At 50.5% G+C, this 17,722-nt stretch overlaps 3 protein-coding genes across 5 annotated transcripts in view; 1 reads left to right on the top strand and 2 right to left on the bottom strand.

Moving 5' to 3' along the window:
- The first annotated feature begins 1,963 nt into the window (after positions 1 to 1,963).
- Positions 1,964 to 3,496, top strand: NDUFAF3 (NADH:ubiquinone oxidoreductase complex assembly factor 3). Its single transcript, XM_040628837.1, has 5 exons — positions 1,964 to 2,480; positions 2,567 to 2,759; positions 2,916 to 2,982; positions 3,071 to 3,171; positions 3,248 to 3,496. Exons 1-5 carry the CDS (start codon positions 2,404 to 2,406, stop codon positions 3,362 to 3,364), a joined length of 555 nt encoding a protein of 184 aa, XP_040484771.1. The 5' UTR covers positions 1,964 to 2,403; the 3' UTR covers positions 3,365 to 3,496.
- Positions 3,497 to 3,978: 482 nt separating this feature from the next.
- On the bottom strand, positions 3,979 to 8,934 carry IMPDH2 (inosine monophosphate dehydrogenase 2). Of its 2 annotated transcripts, XM_008703802.2 has the most exons (15): positions 8,745 to 8,934; positions 8,251 to 8,299; positions 7,927 to 8,028; positions 7,735 to 7,809; positions 7,202 to 7,408; positions 6,599 to 6,686; positions 6,327 to 6,526; positions 6,157 to 6,247; positions 5,961 to 6,056; positions 5,624 to 5,695; positions 4,820 to 4,963; positions 4,589 to 4,733; positions 4,343 to 4,486; positions 4,180 to 4,263; positions 3,979 to 4,078 (listed from the first exon to the last, which is right to left on the bottom strand). In XM_008703802.2, the coding sequence occupies exons 1-15, from the start codon at positions 8,840 to 8,842 to the stop codon at positions 4,057 to 4,059; spliced, it is 1,617 nt and encodes a 538-aa protein (XP_008702024.1). In that variant the 5' UTR covers positions 8,843 to 8,934; the 3' UTR covers positions 3,979 to 4,056. The 2 variants fall into 2 exon arrangements, with proteins under 2 accessions (XP_008702024.1, XP_008702025.1); XM_008703803.2 differs by lacking the exon at positions 5,624 to 5,695 and having other exon boundaries at positions 8,745 to 8,932.
- A 248-nt stretch (positions 8,935 to 9,182) lies between these two features.
- The window catches only part of QRICH1 (glutamine rich 1), a 48,036-nt gene continuing 39,496 nt past the window's right edge, over positions 9,183 to 17,722 (bottom strand). For both annotated transcript variants that reach the window (XM_040628836.1, XM_008703801.2), the window contains exons 7-10: positions 12,502 to 12,610; positions 11,991 to 12,142; positions 11,577 to 11,667; positions 9,183 to 10,134 (exon numbers count right to left, since the gene is read on the bottom strand). In XM_040628836.1, the coding sequence (XP_040484770.1) occupies positions 9,942 to 10,134; positions 11,577 to 11,667; positions 11,991 to 12,142; positions 12,502 to 12,610 (545 nt within the window). In that variant the 3' untranslated portion in view covers positions 9,183 to 9,941. The remainder of the gene's footprint in view (positions 10,135 to 11,576; positions 11,668 to 11,990; positions 12,143 to 12,501; positions 12,611 to 17,722) is intronic.

Raw genomic sequence — 17,722 nt, 5'->3', positions numbered from 1 at the left:
GGTTTTTGAGGAACTAGAATCATCACGATACTTTCCAGAATTACCAGTTTTTAATGCTTTTCTTTTAACCTTGTGTACATTATCAGGGATACTCTGGCCTCCTGGTTTAGGCAATGAGCCATCGTAGGCAAAATAATGTGACCATGAGAAGACCCAGCTGAAGGACTGCTCTCAGTTGGGAGCATCCCAGTCCTCTACAGAGAGAAAGTTCTTCCCTCTGTCCCACGACCGGAATGTTTTCACTACAATCTAACTTAAATCCCCCTTTGCCCTATTTTCTTTAATGGAGATTTAACCTGACACAGCACAGAGTGCAGGAAACCCGTAATTACTGCTCTGGAGCAGTGAGAGTGCCCAGAGTTCAGAAAGGAGGGGATCCTAGGGGCAGGAAGTTTGGCAAGACCCCTTCCTGGGCCAGGGCTGCAAGGCCCTGATGGGATCGCCGAAAGAGCACTGGGCGGACACGACATTCCCGATGGCTTCTTGGGTGCCCACTCAACGGGAGTGATCGTGTCATTCCAAAGCGCTTTCCATTCAGCAGTCGCATGACCCAGGGACAGCTACTAACGGCTGGGGGCTGGAGGCCAAGCTGGGGACTTCAGCTACTCTCGGTACACGAAGACGGTTGGGGTGGGTTTTCCCCAGGAAGTGAAAGGCTATCTATAGCGAGCTGCGGGCTGGGGTGGCCCTGCCCTGTGGGACTCACCGCCATTGCAACCCTGTCCGAAGGCCCTGGAACCAATCTCCTTTGCCAATGCTACTCCAAGTTCCAGAGCTGACCACAACCCTGGCTCTCCGACGTCTAGGCCCACCATTTCCAGGGCGCACCTGAGACAATGGCCGGAGACCAGAGCGACCCAAATAAAGTACGTCTGGGGGTCAGGGGCTGGCCCACCCCATCTAGGCCAGGACGCTGCTCTGGCAGGAGAGCAGGGAACGAAATCCAAGCGCAGCTGGAATGCTCTGGAGACAACAGCTGCTTTTGGGATTCCGTTGCCCGCTGTCCAGCCGTGGGCGCGAGGGAGGGGGATAACCCCGGAAGGGTGGTGGTCCCTTGCCCTGGCGCCAGATCAGAACTCCCCCATTCCCAGTACCAGAAGACGGACCTAGGAGTGGGTGGTAAAGCCGAGTGTGGTGGGAACGAGGCGCTCACCTGGGCCCCAAAACAATAGGAAGATTGGTACGGGCCTCCCCTGGGACCGGTCCCGATCCGGATTAGATCCGCAGGGTAGGATTACTCCCGTTGGTCCCATGAAGCCAGGCCACCGGTACAGTGACGGGCTCGCTCGTGGGGCCGGAGAGGAAGTAAACCCGCGCACTCGCCTCGGGGACACCCCCGCACCCAGGGCCCTTTGTCCCGTGACTCTGCCAGCGCCCGGAGCGCTGGGGCGGGGAGGGGGGGGTGGTGTCCAATGGCGGCGACGGGACCCCCGGGAATCCATTGCGAACGTCCTCCGCTGTGCCGAACCTCCCTCCCACCCGGCCCCGTGGGTAGCAGACGCGTCAACGTTCTCTTGAGGCCACCACACGGTGGGGACGCGGAGATGCCCGAAACCCGCGCGGGCGCCAGCGACTCTCGCGCCAGTAGGCCCTCTGATTCGGCTCAAGACGGGGGGTCGGGGAATTCTCGGGCCGCGAGCAGAGTGAGCGACGACAGGGCGATGCTCCAGCCGCTGTCTAGTTCAGTATCTGGTCCCGTTCGGCCGGGTCGATCACACCCGGACAGGTACAACCGCCCTACCACGGCGTTCCCCTTCCGCTTGTTCGGGGCGCAGACTCGGAGCCATTTTAAGGAGAAACCAATCAGCCACGCCCCCTCGCGCTCCCGAGAAGCCAATCCACGCGCAGCCACGCCCCGGTAGGCGCGCGGCGGCGACGCCAACGGTCGCGCGGGTGACGGTTGGGGAGGGGCGTGATTCGCGGGAGAGCGAGGGAAACCTGAGCCGGCCGCCCCGCCCTGAGAACCCGACGCTCCAAAGCCTGGGATTAGGGGCTTGAAGGCTGGCCCCACGCCCTGGCCAGGTGTGCGGGACTCGACCAGGTGCGCGGCCGCCCCGCCCCAGGCCCCGGGAGCCCTGCGTAATGGCCGAGAGCCGGGGACGAGACTGCGGCGGGGGCCCAGGCGGCGCTCTGAGGCCGGCCACGCCACCAGGTGTCTGTCTCCCCCAGGACGGTCTACGGGGGCCTGGGGCGGGGCGGGCGGCAGGTGCAGACACCGGAGCCGCGCTGGGGGACGGGCCCTCCTGGGACAATTGGCACCGGCCGGCTCCTTCAAAATCCCGCGCTGGGGCAGCCGACCCGCGCGGTGCCCTCCGGGACACAGGGGGCGCTGTCGGCGCGCTGCGGTGGGCTCCGCCACGACCGCGCTGACCCAGCGCCGGCCTCCCTGCACGCCGCTCCGCCATGGTCGTCGCGTTCGTGCTTCGCGGCCTGTGCCGAGCGCCAGCCGCGCCACGCTGGTCCCCCGCCGAGCTGCTGAGGTGAGCCCAGGACGAGCTTCCCCCCGCCCCACGATCCCGGCCCGGCTCGTCCTGGCCCCTAGACCCTGAGCACACCCCCTCCGCAGGGCCCCACGGCGAGGGCATCGGCTCACGCCGGCGGACGACGAGCTGTACCAGCGGACGCGCATCTCTCTGCTGCAGCGCGAGTCCCCGCAGTCCATGTATATCGACAGCTACAGTAGCCGCGGCTTCATGGTCAACGGAAATCGCGTGCTTGGGCCCTGCGCGCTGCTCCCGCACTCGGTGGTGCAGTGGAACGTGAGCAGCGAGGCCGCGGAGGGCCCGAGTCCCAGGCCTGCCCCCCGATTCTGTCCCTGGCCAGCTTGGGCTTTTCCGTTGCCCCTTTGTGGCGCAGGTAAGGGTTCTGTGGGGGAAACTGCGCGAACTTGTTTAACCTGCCTCCTCCCAACACAGGTAGGAACTCACCTGGACATCACCGAGGAAAGCTTCTCTCTCTTCTGGTTGCTGGAGCCCCGAATAGGTACTGGAGAAGGGGAGGGCTGAGGTGCTTCCCCGCCCCAGCCTCCCCACAGACCTGCCGTAGCCCAGCCCTGGCCATCTTTCCCCAGAGATCGTTGTGGTGGGCACGGGAGACCGGACTCAACGGCTGCAGCCCCAGGTGCTGCAAGCGCTGAGGCGGCGGGGCATCGCGGCGGAAGTGCAGGACACGGTGAGTCCTGCCCCTCGGAGCGCGGAGCAGGGCCGGGCCTACCCCTGCCAAGCTGATGCAGGCTTTCTCTTTGCAGCCCAATGCCTGTGCCACTTTCAACTTCCTGTGTCATGAAGGCCGAGTAACAGGAGCTGCTCTTATCCCTCCGTCCGGAGGGACGGTGCTCACATCTTTAGCACGGGCAGCAGAATGAGCCAACAGGAACTGACCTAACCTGTCCAGGAGGGTCCTGGCACTTTGTGCAAAATGCTTTCATTAGCCCTTCCCCTTTGGCACTGTAACACTTGTCTTTCTTGCCAGCAAATTAATAATTTAATCCACTTTTCCCATTTTGTACTAGGTATGTTGCTGGCCAGGAGGAGCTGCTGGCTCACTGGGCTCTCGGGGGGGCGGGGGAAGTTGTGAAGAAACCAGGGCACTCCCCTTTTTACTTAGACTACTTCTTAGAGGCCGGATGCAGTCTAGGCACCTGTTCCACAGTGCGGATCTGTGCACTGGCTCATGCAGAGTTGAGGGGCCCTCAGTGCTTTCTCCACAAGGGCCTCTGGAGATTCAAGTTAGAGAATATATATGTGGGTCTCAGCCTGGTCCCGTGTGGCCAAGCAGGAGGCCCTGTGGGTGCCAGTCCAAAGCCCCCAAGGACTATTCCATGACCTGTCCTAAGCAGCCACAATGTGAGACCGAACCCTTGTGAGCAGAGCGGGCCAGACCTACCTTGTGACCTGCCTCAGGAGGGACTTATGAATACCAGTGAGTGTCGTGTTAGTGTGCATCTGTGGTAGTGGCCGCCACACCTGCCTGTTGACCTCAAAGATAAAGCATCACTTGTTTTGGTTTTTTTTCAAACTTTTATTGAAAAACTGAGGGGGTATGCTGTATCCCTTTTCAGAAAAGCCTCTTCTCATACCTGTAAGCAGAAGAACCAGCTTTGAGGTGGGGGCAGGAGGAAGGAGGCATGGCAGAAACCTGCCCCAAGGGTAGATGGGTACAATAGGGTTGGTCACTTACGAATGGAGGCTGTGAACACCACCTTCCACCTGAGCTGAGGATGTTCTCTTCTCAAACTTGAGTTCTCCAGAATACATCATGGCTCTGAAGAGGGGCAAATGTCAGTGGTGGGTACCTGGCCCGAAGGAGCTCCTCCACCCATGTCCCAGCTCCCCAGGCTTACCGGACTTGGGTCAAACTCTTGGCACCAATGTCCTGGCAGGAGTGCTGGATACCAGCGATCAGGTAGGGGACAAATTTGTGGATGGACCCTTTGTCCTGCACAGCCCCAGATACCCCCTGGGCCACCTTGATTTTATCAGCTTCACTGTAGGGAGAGTCAGGATGACCTCATCAAGGTCAAAACATGGATGAGGCAGGCTAGCAGTACAAGGTTGTCAATATAGGATAACTGACCTTCCTGTCTCACCTGAAATAACGGTTCTGGCTGCTGAGATGCTTGTCCATGGCATCAAGAGAACCCATACCACGGTATTTCTTTAGCCGGATCCCATCAGAGAAGAAGTACTCGCCGGGGGCCTCAGTGGTAGCAGCCAGGAGGGAGCCCATCATGACTATGGACAAATGGGAGTGATGGGAACAGACTCTGAGTGGCACTGAGGAAGGAATCCCACCAGACTCCCTGGGTGTTGGGCCTCACCTGTGGAGGCCCCAAGGGCCAAGGCTTTGGCGATATGGCCCACATTTTGGATTCCTCCGTCAGCAATAACAGGAACACCAAAGCGCCGTGCATACTCTGACACCTTGTACACTGCTGTTGCTTGGGGCCGCCCGCAGGCCAACACTATTGAGAAACGGAGGAACAGATGGGTGGGTGGAATTAGTGGGGACAGGCAAGGGACCCTGAGGCCGTAACTCAGCACCCAGGAGCTCTCCGCTACACCTGCACCAGGACTGCAGCCTGGCTGAGAAGGAGTCATGTCTGGAATGGCTGCGGCCCCATCTGCCTTCAACAGTTCAGTCGTGATGGCCTCCACTCAACCCTGCATGTGCGCGTGCATGTGTGGATGGCCCAGGGCAGCCTCAGGCACATGCAGTCAGCAGCCGGGAAAAGCCCCACCCAACTGGTATCAAGTGGGGGGAGCGGGTCACCGTGCAGTTAGTACCCAGAGGCCCACCCCATCCTCCAGCGTCCTTGGCAGCTTGGGCAAGATCAGGGGAGTGGTCATGTGGAAGGAAGAGTGGGCTTGTTGGTCCTTGAGCTGTGCCTACTGTAGGAAATGTGGGCCGACTAGGGCCTACCTGGGAAGGAGGTCCTGCCCTACAAGCACCCCAGGAAGAGAAAGGAGCTGTGTTCTCCAGCAGCCCCCAAAACCATGGTCTGTCATTCAGTTTGCCCTGCCCACCCATCAGCACCACAAACCCCGGGAGGCTACAGCTACAGTCAACCAAGCAGCCGGGCAGTGGGCAGCTGGGCCGGGCCAGTGGGCCGGGCTGGACTTACTATAGCAGCCCTTGACAGTAGAAGGGCATTTAGGGCTGTGGGACTTTATGTCTGGAGGGATCTTGGGAGCCACTAAATAAAACAAACAGACCAGAGTTTAGAGAGGGTGCAGAGCAGGAGCAAGGAGGCCAGGCTAGGCAGGGAGGGAGTGGCAGGTGAGGAATGACGAGCTCGTCTTCCAGCATGTCACCCATCCAAAGGGCCTCTTTGGCCCTGGGACTGCCCCTATTGGAGGACTCAGTATGGTTCCCACAAGGGCGCTTGGTTCTGGGCCCTATGGGGCTGAAGGCCCTGCTGAAGCCAGGGTCTCTGAGGGCCCCGCTGAAGCATTTCCTACCTTCCTGGGTGATGCAGATGGAGCCACTGCCCATGCCCACGCGCAGGGCATCTACACCAGCATCAATGAGGTTCTTGGCCTGAGCAGCTGTGACCACTACGGTGAAGAACAGGGAAAGGCTTGTGTGAAAGTCTGAGTGGGAGCCTAGCTCCCCTGACTCTCGCCCCACGTGCTCTGGTACCCAGTCTTGCCTCACCATTGCCTCCGATAACTTGGAGAGAGGGGTATTTCTCCTTGATGTACTTGATCATGTCGATCTGGAAGATGGAGTTTCCTTGGGAAGAGTCCTGGGACCGGGAGAAAGTCGCAGTGAGCCTGGTATGACAGCTGTCCCTACTGCCCCACCCTGCCTGTGCAAGAGCTCACCAAAACCACTACATCCACACCAGCCTGGGCTAGCAAATCCAGCCGATACTTGTCATCTTCATGAGTGCCAATGGCTGCTCCACATAGCAGCTGCTTCTTGGCATCTTTGGAGGCCAGGGGGTAATCCCGATTCTTCTTCAGGTCTGTCCGGGCAATGATGGCTACCAGCTCATCATCTTCATTTACAATGGGTAACTTTCCTGGGGTAGGGAAGGTATATAGATCAGAACCCTGGTCTTTGGTTCCAGAACCCTTCCGCCTCTAGAACTCACCCTTCTTGCTGCGCTGCAGAATTTCATTTGCTTCCTTCAGTGTGATGCCTGCAGGGGCTACCACCAAGTCTTCCCTCTTCGTCATGATCTAGCAGTGAGGGGAGCTGTCAGATGGGCCCAGAGACCAGACCTCCCAACGCACCCTGCCCTAACTCGGGTGAGGTTCCACAGACCACCACGATCACACACCTGCACCCAAACCACCCTCCTCAAGTGAAGCCAACAGCCAGTGCAGCAATACAGTGGCATGGGTGAAAATGGAGTAAAAGGACAAAGTGGTGCAGAGAACATGCAGTTACATAGTAAAGAAAGAAGGGCCACGCCAGAGCGGTGACTAGAGAAAAGAGGAGGCTGATGTTGGTCCTTGAGCACTGCCCCCGCCTTGGGAGTGGCAACCCAGCATGCATGCTGGCAAACACTTGGGCAGAATGAGAGCTTCTGGTGGGGAAGGGATGCAGGAACCCCATGAAAGGGTCAGAGACTTGGCTGGGCATTCATCTTTTCTGGACAGCAGAGGCCCCCAGAGATGCCATTCAGGCAACAGAAACCTCATCTTAAGCCTTGGCCGCCAGAGCTTGGTTTTCCTTTGTCAGTAGAACCCACCTCTTCCAAAAACCGGTCATGCTCCTCCTCCTTGAGAAAATCTATGTCCCTTGAGGAAATGATGCCCACCAAGCGGCTCCCCATCCGGCCCGTGTCGGTGATTGGGATACCACAGAATCCATGCCGGGCTTTGGCTTCAAACACATCCCGCACTCGATCCTTCGGGCTGAGGACCACAGGGTCTGTAATGAATCCCTGTTCGTATTTCTGGAAGGGATGGTGAGAAAGAACATTTCTGGACCATCTTTACCGGTCTGAAGCCTGGGGTCTATGCCAGCTCCCCCTCTGGCAGTACCACAGGACCAAATCACAATTCGAACCCAGGGATAGTAAACATGGGTGGGCTGTCGGTACTATCCACCTGGTCCTCTTCCCTTGCCTTAGGACACAGGGTCCCAGGCTCTTCTCAGGAACTGAGCCCCAAAGAGGTGAAAAAAGGATCCTAAATTAGGAGAACAAATCCCCCACTTCCACCCCACTCCGCCTCAGTGCAATTCCCAGGAGCTCTTGACCACGATCCTTGCCCTTCTGACCTTCACTTTCCGAACTTCGTTGGCTTGGAACTCAGGTGTACAGTTGTGGTGGATGAAGCCAATACCACCTGTAAGCTGCATGATAAACAGAAGATAGCAAAAAAGTGACAAAGAGCAGCATGACTATGTATGTCTTTGGGGAAGAGTGTGAGTGAGGCCCCTCCTTTTGTCCTTACACCCCATGATGCTCACCGCCATTGCTATGGCCATGCCAGCCTCTGTGACTGTGTCCATAGGTGAGGAAACCAGTGGGGTCTTCAGAGTGATCTTTTTGGTTAGAGCAGAAGTCAGGTCCTGAGGAAATACGGCCAGCTCATGTGGGAAAGCACCTCATAAAAGCCTCAGGGTGGTGCCAGTTCCCCCATAAAACAGGTGCCCTGTATAACCTGCATGCCAATCAGACTATTCCACAGAATCCACCCCCAAGCCCAATCTGCTGTGGTAGCCAAGAGACCAGGGAAGACAAGTACCTTACCCAACCTTGATGCTCAGGACCCAATTTCTGGCCATACTCACCACCTGGTCTGCAGTGAAGTCGATGTACCCAGGGAGAATGAGAAAGTCACTACGGGGGAGGGGAGCGAATTGGGAGTAAGGCTCAGGCTTAGGGCGGCCCGAGATTCCATCCCCAGAGATCATGTCATAAGGCATTTGGGCCTAGAGGGCACTGACCTAGCCCTTGTCACAAGCAGGACAGACAAATCACAAAGTGGAGATGGAGACGGGACCTTTTCTGCCACCTAGCTGTCACCAGCGACCCTGGCACCCTGACAACTCCATGTGCTGAGAGAACGGAGATTCTAGACTGAAATCTCAAGCACTGCCAAGATGCCTCCTCCATCCCTCCCCACTTTAGATCTATCAAACCGAGTCCCAGAGATGGGTGGGGGATTCTCCAGAACCTGTCTCCCATGCCCGGGTCGAAGCGGGCTCAGCGGAAAACCCCGCCCGGCCTCCCAGTCCACCGCGCCGCCCCTCTCCTCGCCCAGGTGAGCCAGCTAGGCCCGCACTTGTAGGTGAGGCCATCCCCGCAGTTGAACAGCTGCTGTGCCGTGAGCCCGTCGTCTGGCACATAGGACGTGCCCCCGCTAATCAGATAGTCGGCCATGGCCAGCGCCGGGCAAAGCCGCGTGTGTCCGAAGACCGCGCCGCAGAGGCCTCAGCCTTCTGGACCGCGCCAATATAAACCCGCCGATATCGTCATTGCGCCCTGCGCGTCACTGACGTCAGGACGCAGCGCGAGTAGGCGGAACCCGTGCGCCTCCCGGGCGGGGCTATCGAGGAAGCGCATGCGCGGAGAACGCCCTAGCCGTGGAGCCACAAAGTTTAGGTGTTCCCGAGGCTGCCCCCTCCCACAGAACCGTGACCCGTTCAACTAGCAGGCAAGGCTTTGCTTCCACTCGCCCGCAAGGCTCCTCCCAAATAAAGAGGCGATGTTCACTAGCATGTTGAAAAGACGTGCTTGTCATTCTTAATAAACAACTAGATTAAGAATACATAAGAGAAACAGAGTGGTATCTTTATATGATACACAAGTGTATGTTACAAGAATTCCATCAGGCACAGGAGCCTCAGGTTTAAGGCCTCAATGTTAGGCCAAAAAAAAAAAAAAAAGAGGCATGGTAAAGTTTTTACTTTAACATCTAAAATGTCACTTGTCATAAAGGAGGGTGTAATAGAAATTGTCTTTAATAAATCATAATTGAAGTTCCCCTCATTTTCCTTCCATTAAGATGCTAAGTTTATGTCTGAGCATGAAGAAAGTAAAGACCATGGCTCCCCTGTGGTCAGCGACGTCTGCCAGAGTGGAAGCCAGCTGGGGAGATTCCCTGGAGGGTCCGTCACTAATTCCATCTTTCTGGAGTAAGGGAAGGGGCCACATTTCTCCTAACAGTCCGAGCCCTTTCCCCAGGCTCCAGACAAAAAAGAAAAGCCAGCCAGCAACTTTCTAGGACATCTGGCTTTCAGGAAACCCAGAGCCCCCCTGGGCTGAGGAATCTGCTGCAGCAGAATTACGGTGACGCACAGGAGGCAAAGTTTCCTTTTACATTTTAAACAGAAGCAGTCTGAAAGGCTTCATAAACTACACCAATAAAAAAAAAAAAAAAGAAAAGAAAAGAAAAAATGGAGGCCTCTTCTTTAGTGTGAAAGTCTGTCCTTTTTTTTTTTTTCCTGGATCATCTCCCTTGCACCATGGCTTAGGGATCTCAGTGCATGGTGCTTGCGTTGGCCACTGCAATGGCCTCCTGAATTTCTCGTATCACCAGGATCCGAGTCAGCATCTGTCCCATTTGCTCTCTGCTGATAGGCTGGACCGAGTACCAGATTGGGCTATTGGGGGCCACCACTGGCTCAGGCGTCAGATAAAATGTGTCATTCCGGCCTTTCACACTCTGGGGGCTGAAAAATATATCAGTAAGAGCTGGGTAAAATCACAACATTCTCAACCCTCCCACCCTGGAATCCTCCAGACAGATGCTATATGCAAAAGGTGGGAAGACAGCAGCTCTTGAAGGTATGATGGCATAGCTACTGAATTCCATGCAGTCAACACACATTACCTCTAGGGCCTCCTTTGGGGCTACTGCCAATGCCAGAAATAGGCTGCCTTCCTTCCGCTCCTCCCTCACATGGCTGCCAGCTGTGACTCCTCTAACCACCTGCCTCGGGATGCCAGGGTTCATCTACTTGAGTCCCACCATATCCCACTTGGAACCAATTTCACTGCCTACGAGGTCCTCCCTCTCCAAGTATTTTGCTCATGTTGTTTCCTCTACCCAAACCACTAAATTCCTAAATTTTACATAAGGGACTCTGCCTTCCTAGTTTGGTTGTGATGCTGGGACCCTCACCTGGGCTCACCCTCCACCCCCCTCAACGTTGTGCTGTACACTTAGCACATGCCACCTTCTAACAGTTATATTTGCCCATCCCCTCAAGATTTATCAAAGGGCTACTGTGTGCCAGGCTTGCACTAGGGGCTTGTGTTCAAGAAATGAGCAGGATCCAAGACTCCACACCCTATGCAGCTAACGGATAAGAGACAGTCAACAATTAAACAGTAACATAAATACACACAAAAATAACAAATCAGTGGTAAGTGCTACAGAGGAAACAGCCCAAAAGAACAGGCAGGGAATCTGGAAATGCTTCTGATAAAGCCGTTTTGAGAAGAGGGATGGACAGGAGCCAACTAGCCAAATATGGGGGCGATGAGGGGAGGCTTGTCCAACAGGGAAAATTTCTAAGCTGAGGCCTGGAGGTAGGGAGAGCATGACGCTCTGGAGTGGAGAGGAGCCAGTATGGCTAGAGAGAGAAGAGCTACAAGGACATGAGATTACCAAGGGGGAGTATACGTAACGCCTTGTCGGCAAGATTAAGATTATTCTTTTCTCTATACAATAAATGGAAACCACTGAAGGTTTTAATCTAAGTAACGTAAGACCTATAACATAGAAAGATGATTCTGGCATTGCTGTAAAGATGACATGCCCAACTGCAAGGGCAAGAGAGTAAAAGCCAAGGAAAGAAATCCCCCCTAGATTGATGTTGCTAGTGACAAAGGTCAAGGCCAGGAAGATGCAAGACTATGCTACATGATGGAGGCTGCCTTTTTATACTCGCCTCCATCTACTTTCATTCCCCTCTCCAAGACAGGAGACCATATAAAAATCACAATGCTAGTCATTTCACATGTTTTAGGGAAACCGGTCAGGTTGCTTCTATATTTCACTTTTTGGAAATGTGTTTTTACTCTGTTTGGGACTAAAGAACGCCTCGTACACAGGTACAGTGCACACATGCACACATACAGTCACCCAGCCACCATAAAGCTTCCTCACCATTTAAAGAGGTAGAAATCGTAGAGCTTGATGGGACATCTCAGTGGATTCTCTGGATTTTCCGTCTGTTCTGCATACATGTCATCTGTAACTATAAAACACACCCCCCACCACCAGGAACATGGCATGAGACTGCCTTAGCTCAGGATCAGATTAAGAACCTTAGGCTTCTAGCCATCCCAACTAGACTTACTGGGAGGGGAAAGGGTGTGAGGCATGAAGGGAAAGTACGAAGGGAAAAAAGCAGCAATCACTTCTGGGGAATCTCTGCTTCTACAAGAGTTTGAAGTTTCTAGGTGAGGAGAAGGGAATGGAGAATTCCTATCCAGCAAGTCCCAACCTTCACACTCAACACTAACCCCCCAGGCACAAGGGCAGGCCAGGACAAGTTGCACCTGTTTCTGCGGCCCCTACCTTTCTGGCCAGTCTGGTGTATCCCAAGAGCCTTCAGGTACCGAATACTCGTGCTTTTATCCTTAGGATTAGAGGGGTTCTTCTTTGTTTGTCGCAAAACCTTGGAGAAGGCCAGCTTCATGTGCTGGTCCACTGTCTTCAACAGGAAGTATCTGTACCACAAGTGAAAGCAAGGCAAAGGGAGGGGTGCCAGGAGGAGACTATGTATGACTTACCCTCTGCCATTGGTGCCTCGGAGCCGCTGCGCACACTCCCAGGATCTGGGCAGGCCCATACCCAAAAACACTGTCTAGTGGAGGAACCACATCAAGATTGATGGCAGCGGTCTGGCAAGGCTGTCTGCCTCAATGGTCACCACACAAATGTAGCCAAGTGGTGCTGAAGGCTTTCAGTAGCCCAAAGGCTCTCCAATATATGTCAAAGGAATTCCTGTATCTACCTGGATAGTTTCCACCCTCTTCACTGGGCAGATGCCAGCAGTGGCTAAGCATGGAGCTTCTAGAACACTTACTTGGTGTTAAAGAACATGAGGGTGGTCAGCAGGGTGGAAGGGGAGTGAGCCCCGAGCTGCTTGCACTCCCACAGCATCTCCTCAGTCACGTGGCTGGGCAGGACATAGCCTAGGAGGAATAGAGCACTGCTACAACAAGAGGATGGCAGGTGGGCCCTCAGAGGTGCAGGATGGGAGTTGGGAGGCACAAGGACCACAAAAGAGTACAAGTTTAACCAGAAAAATCTCCCTAGGGAATGGCAGAAATCATCTGGAAGCTTGTTAAAACACAAATGGCTGGGTTCCAGCCCAAGTTTCTGGGGTGAGACCTGATAATGTACATTTCTAACAAGTTCCTGATTTTTCTTACCTGATGTTAATTCTTCCTCTAATCCAAGGTTAAAGTGGGGCAAAAGAACACTGAAACACCCACAACTATAAATCAAACTCTGCATGTATGCATACTTCTCTAGAAAGAGGATACAGAGCTTGCATCATATTTTCAGGTGTAAGGGCCCAAAGAATTGGTATGGGTGCCCCTGTCTGCCCTTGCTAAACCTCTCACATTTTCCACCTCTAGAAAGCAAATGCATTCTCATCCCCTCTCTGGGTAAAGGAGAGAATGATATTCAGAACTATTACAGGATTCCCCGACAGGGAAGGTTTTACTTTAAGACCCTGGTTCATAAGTGAACTGAGAGCTGGGCAGGAGCAAAGGCCAGTGTTTGCTCAAAAGCCCTGTGCAGCCAGGTCTACACCAAAGGAAGAGGATACTTGAGCTGATCATCAAGCCCCCTTCATGTGTTCCCTCAACAGTTAATGTACAAGTGTTTGTGTGCCAGGCACTGAGGCCATGGTGAAAGCATTCTCCTGCAGGAGTTTCAGGATCCTCCAGGCAGGCAGTAAGGATGTCACTTCATAGAAGCGGGTAAAGAAATATTCTGCCCAACACATTCCTCTTCTCTGCTCCTGCCAAAGCTGGCTCTCTGACTCCATTAAGTGCACGCCCATCTCTTCAAGGCAGCTCTGCCTCCACTCTTCTATTCTGTGGCCTACAGGCAATGAGATAAGCTCCCCTGCCCTCAAACATATCTGAAGCAGATGAGTGGCACAGACAGCCCTCCTTGGGGAAGGCCAGTGGCATATCTTGGGAGGTGCTATTTTCTTGGGTTTATTTCACTCTGCCATTTATATGAGCTTCCCTAGCTTTAACCACTGTTTAACAAAACTTAAGTGAAGTTTAGGGTCTAAAAACCAGGACTCCTGGCATGGGAGAAGGGAGATGCAGATAAGGACATCATATAAAAACTTTATAGTTCTCAATCTGAACTGCAAGCATCAACATGACTTATTTTATCTTTTTTTAGTTCTTCCCACTGAAAGGCCTATGAACAATGACCAACCCAGGAGCAATGAACACCCCTGTGCAACCAGACTGTGCTACTTAAAATACCATTTACCACTAAAAGGAACCAGTCTCCATGGAGAACTGACCAATTCCACATTGAGACAGAAAATAGAAAATGTCCAAGATCAGCCTGGAACATTTGGCAAATCAGAAATTAAGGAAGTAGGGCCACGTCAAAAGAACTTAAAAGCCAATTTAAGAGGTTCCAAATGGCCAAAGATGGAACAATTTGCACAGCAAAAAAGATAACTGCAATGGACTGAACCAAATTAAATATGTTTAAATTAATTAGTTCACAATGATTCCTTAAAAAGAAAAAAAAAGTGAATTGGTTATCACTGGATGAAACCGGTGAACCAACTCATTACCATAAAAACTGCTAAACAAAGAGAAAAAAATAAGCCCTTATCCCACCTCTCCTATAAAATCCATTAACTATACTGCTACGTATTCAAAGAGCGATCAAGGGAAAGTTTTGCTTTGTACTTCAGCTAATAATGAAGAAGAAATAACATCAGAATACCACCATTTGCAATTCCTAAAGAATGAATGGATCCAGACATTATGGGTATCAGTTGGACGTATATAACCCATCTATGACATAACCTTGCCAAAAAGAAAACACAAAAATCAAAACCTGATCAATGAAGTCTTTATATGGAACTACCAATTAACTGTAAATACGAGGGAACAGAAAACTATAATAAACTACAATATGGGGACGTAATCAGACTGACAATTTAAAAGGCCAGTTTCAGGGTGCCTGGGTGGCTCAGTCAGTTGAGTCATGATCTCAGGGTCGTGGGATCAAGCTCCACATTGGGCTCCACACTGGGCATGGAGCCTGCTTGAGATTCTCTCTCTCTCTCAGTCCCTCCCTCCCCAAGCGCTCCCACACACTCTCTTTCTCAATCAATGGCTAGCTTCTTCCATACAAAATTGCAAGAAAACAGAATCAAGGAGAAAATTAAAGAGTAAAGCTAAATACTAAGACATACCAGCAATTTCAATGTGGGGACCTTATCTGCACCTTGACTCAAATGAACAAGATCATGACATTTATGAGACACTTAGAAATCTGAACAAAGGGTAGAGTAGACTTTGATGACATTATGGAATTATCTTTTTTCCCCCCAAGTATAATGATGGCATCATGGTATGTCAGGCATACTAAAATATTTATGAATAATAAAGTGCGTAGGAGTTACTTCAAAATAATACAGGAGGGGAAAAACAGGTGTACACATGACACAAGATTTGCCATGGACAGTGGGTAGATGGGAATGTCATTTATCTATTCTAATTTTTACATGTGCTTGAAATTTCCATAATACAATTTTTAAAAAGCAAACTCTGCATAGCCACACGTGGCTTGAAAATTTGCAAATCACATAGTGATCCACTTACTTGGTTTCTGTTCTAATGACAGCCCCTCAGAAAGGCCTCCCTCCTAATGCCCTTAACACTCTCCATTCCCCTATGCTTTGTTCTTTAAGACACTTAATCATAAACTGGTTACTTACACATTGTCTCCTCCTGTTAGACTACAAGCTCCATTCTGTTCACTACAATATTTTATTATCTATACCTGGAATACTGCCTGGCACAGAGCAGGCACTCAAAAAGTATTTAACCAATAATTTTTTCTTAAAGGTTAAGCACGTAACTCTGTGGTGATGAATGTTAACTAAACTAGATAATTATACAAGATATACACATATCAAATCATTATGTTGTATACCTAAAACAGTATGTTATATGTCAATTATATCTCAATTAAAAAAAAAAAAGTTATTTTAATTCCAGTTAGTTTGATGGGGGGAAAAAAGTTTAAGCAGCATACATTCTAATAAATGGCAAAGCCAGGATTAAAACTCGGATATTTGTGTGTGGATTTAAGTTTTCAACTCATCTGGGTAAAAACCAAGGAGCACAACTGCTGGATCATAAGGTAAGAAAATGTTTACTTTTTAAAGAAAATGTCAAACTGTCTTATAAAGGGATTATACTACTTTGGATTCCCACCAGCAAAGAATGAGCGTTCTTGTACTCCCTATCCAGCATTTGGGGCTGCCATTATTTGTGATTTTAGCCATTCTGATAGGTATATAGTGGTATCTTGTTTTAGTTTGCCATTTCTTGATGACATCTAATGATAAACATCTTTTCATATACTTATCTGCCACTTGTATATCTTCTTTGGTGGGGAATCTGTTCGGATCTTTTGCCCATTTTTTGGATCAGGTTTTGCTGTTGTTGTTGTTGAGTGTTAAGAGTTCTTTGTATATTCTGGATACCAACCCTTTATCAGGTATGTGTTTTGCAAAAGATTTTTTTTCCAGTTTGTGGTTTGTCTTTTCATTCTCCTAAAACTGTCTTTCATAGGTCATGAGTTTCTAATTTTAATGAAGTCCAACTTATCAATTATTTTCTTTCATGGATTGTGCTTTTGTTGTTATATCCAAAAAGTTACTACCAAACCCAAGGTCACCTAGATTTTCTCCTATGTTATCTTCTAGGAGTTTTATAGTTTCGCTTTTTACATTTAGGTCTATGACCCATTTTGAGTTGATTCTGTGAATGGCATAAGGTCTGCATTCAGATTCATTTTTTTGTATGTGGGTGTCCCGTTGTTCCAGCACCATTTGTTGACAAGACTATTCTTTCTCCACTGAACTGCCTTTGCTCCTTTGTCAAAGATGAGCTGGTTCTATTTGTGTGACTCTACTTCTGGGCTCTCTATTCTATTCCAGTGATTTGTCTATACTTTCACCAGAAACCTGCACGCAATGTTGACAGCAGCTTTATTCATAATTGCCAAAACTTGGAAGCAACGAAGATGTCCTTCAATAGGTGAATGGATAAACAAATTGTGCAGTACATCCATACAATGGATTATTATTCAGCAATAAAAAGAAATGAGCTATCAAGTCACGAAAAGACACACAGGAACATTAAATGCATATTGCTAAGTGAAAGAAACCAATCTGAGAGCAACATACTGAATTATTCCAACTATATGATATTCTGGAAAAGGCAATACTATGGAACAGTGAAAAGATCAGTGATTGCCAGGGATGTGGGGGGGAGGGGGATAAACAGGTGGAACACAGAGGATTTTAGAGCCCTGAAACTTATGTATCATATTGTAATTATAGATACATGTCATTATACATTTTTCCAAACCCAGAGAATGTAGAACAGGAAGAGTGAACCCTAAAGTGAACTAAAGCTATAGACTTTAGTTACTAATATCAATATTGGCTCATCAATTATAACAAATACACCACATCAATACAAGATACTAAATAATAGAAGAAACAGTGTGTGAGGGAGTATATGGGAATTCTCTGTATGTCCTGCTCATTTTTTTCTGTAAACCTAAACTTGCTCTAAAAAGATAAAAGTTTATTAAAAACAAAACACAAACACCTCAGACATTCTATTGTAAAACTGTTCTTTCCAACACATGCTGTTCAGGTGGTTATGTGGGTAAAACAAAAATTATGTTCGATATATGGAGAATATATATATATATATCCAAACACATGGAAAAAAACTCCTATATATAACATAAGTAACCTACAGATGAAACAGTTCATAATTCTTAATGCAATGATTCTAATTTTAATCAATACATTTTAATTAAACCAAACCAAACCAAAAAAAAAAAAAAAAGTACCCAAACTCCCTGCATGCCCCCGTGTCCTTGCCACACTGGGACCAGCCAGGTTCTCTGTCTGGTGTGCAGTGTCCCTTCCATATCAGGCCAAGCAGCACAGAAGTTGATGCTGGTACCTAGGATTTATAGCACCCTCACCCACACGCTGTATC

The sequence above is a fragment of the Ursus maritimus genome, unplaced genomic scaffold (genome assembly GCF_017311325.1).
Source record: "Ursus maritimus isolate PB19 unplaced genomic scaffold, ASM1731132v1 scaffold_14, whole genome shotgun sequence".
NCBI lineage: Eukaryota > Metazoa > Chordata > Mammalia > Carnivora > Ursidae > Ursus > Ursus maritimus.
This window is presented reverse-complemented; position numbering and strand designations above follow the sequence as displayed.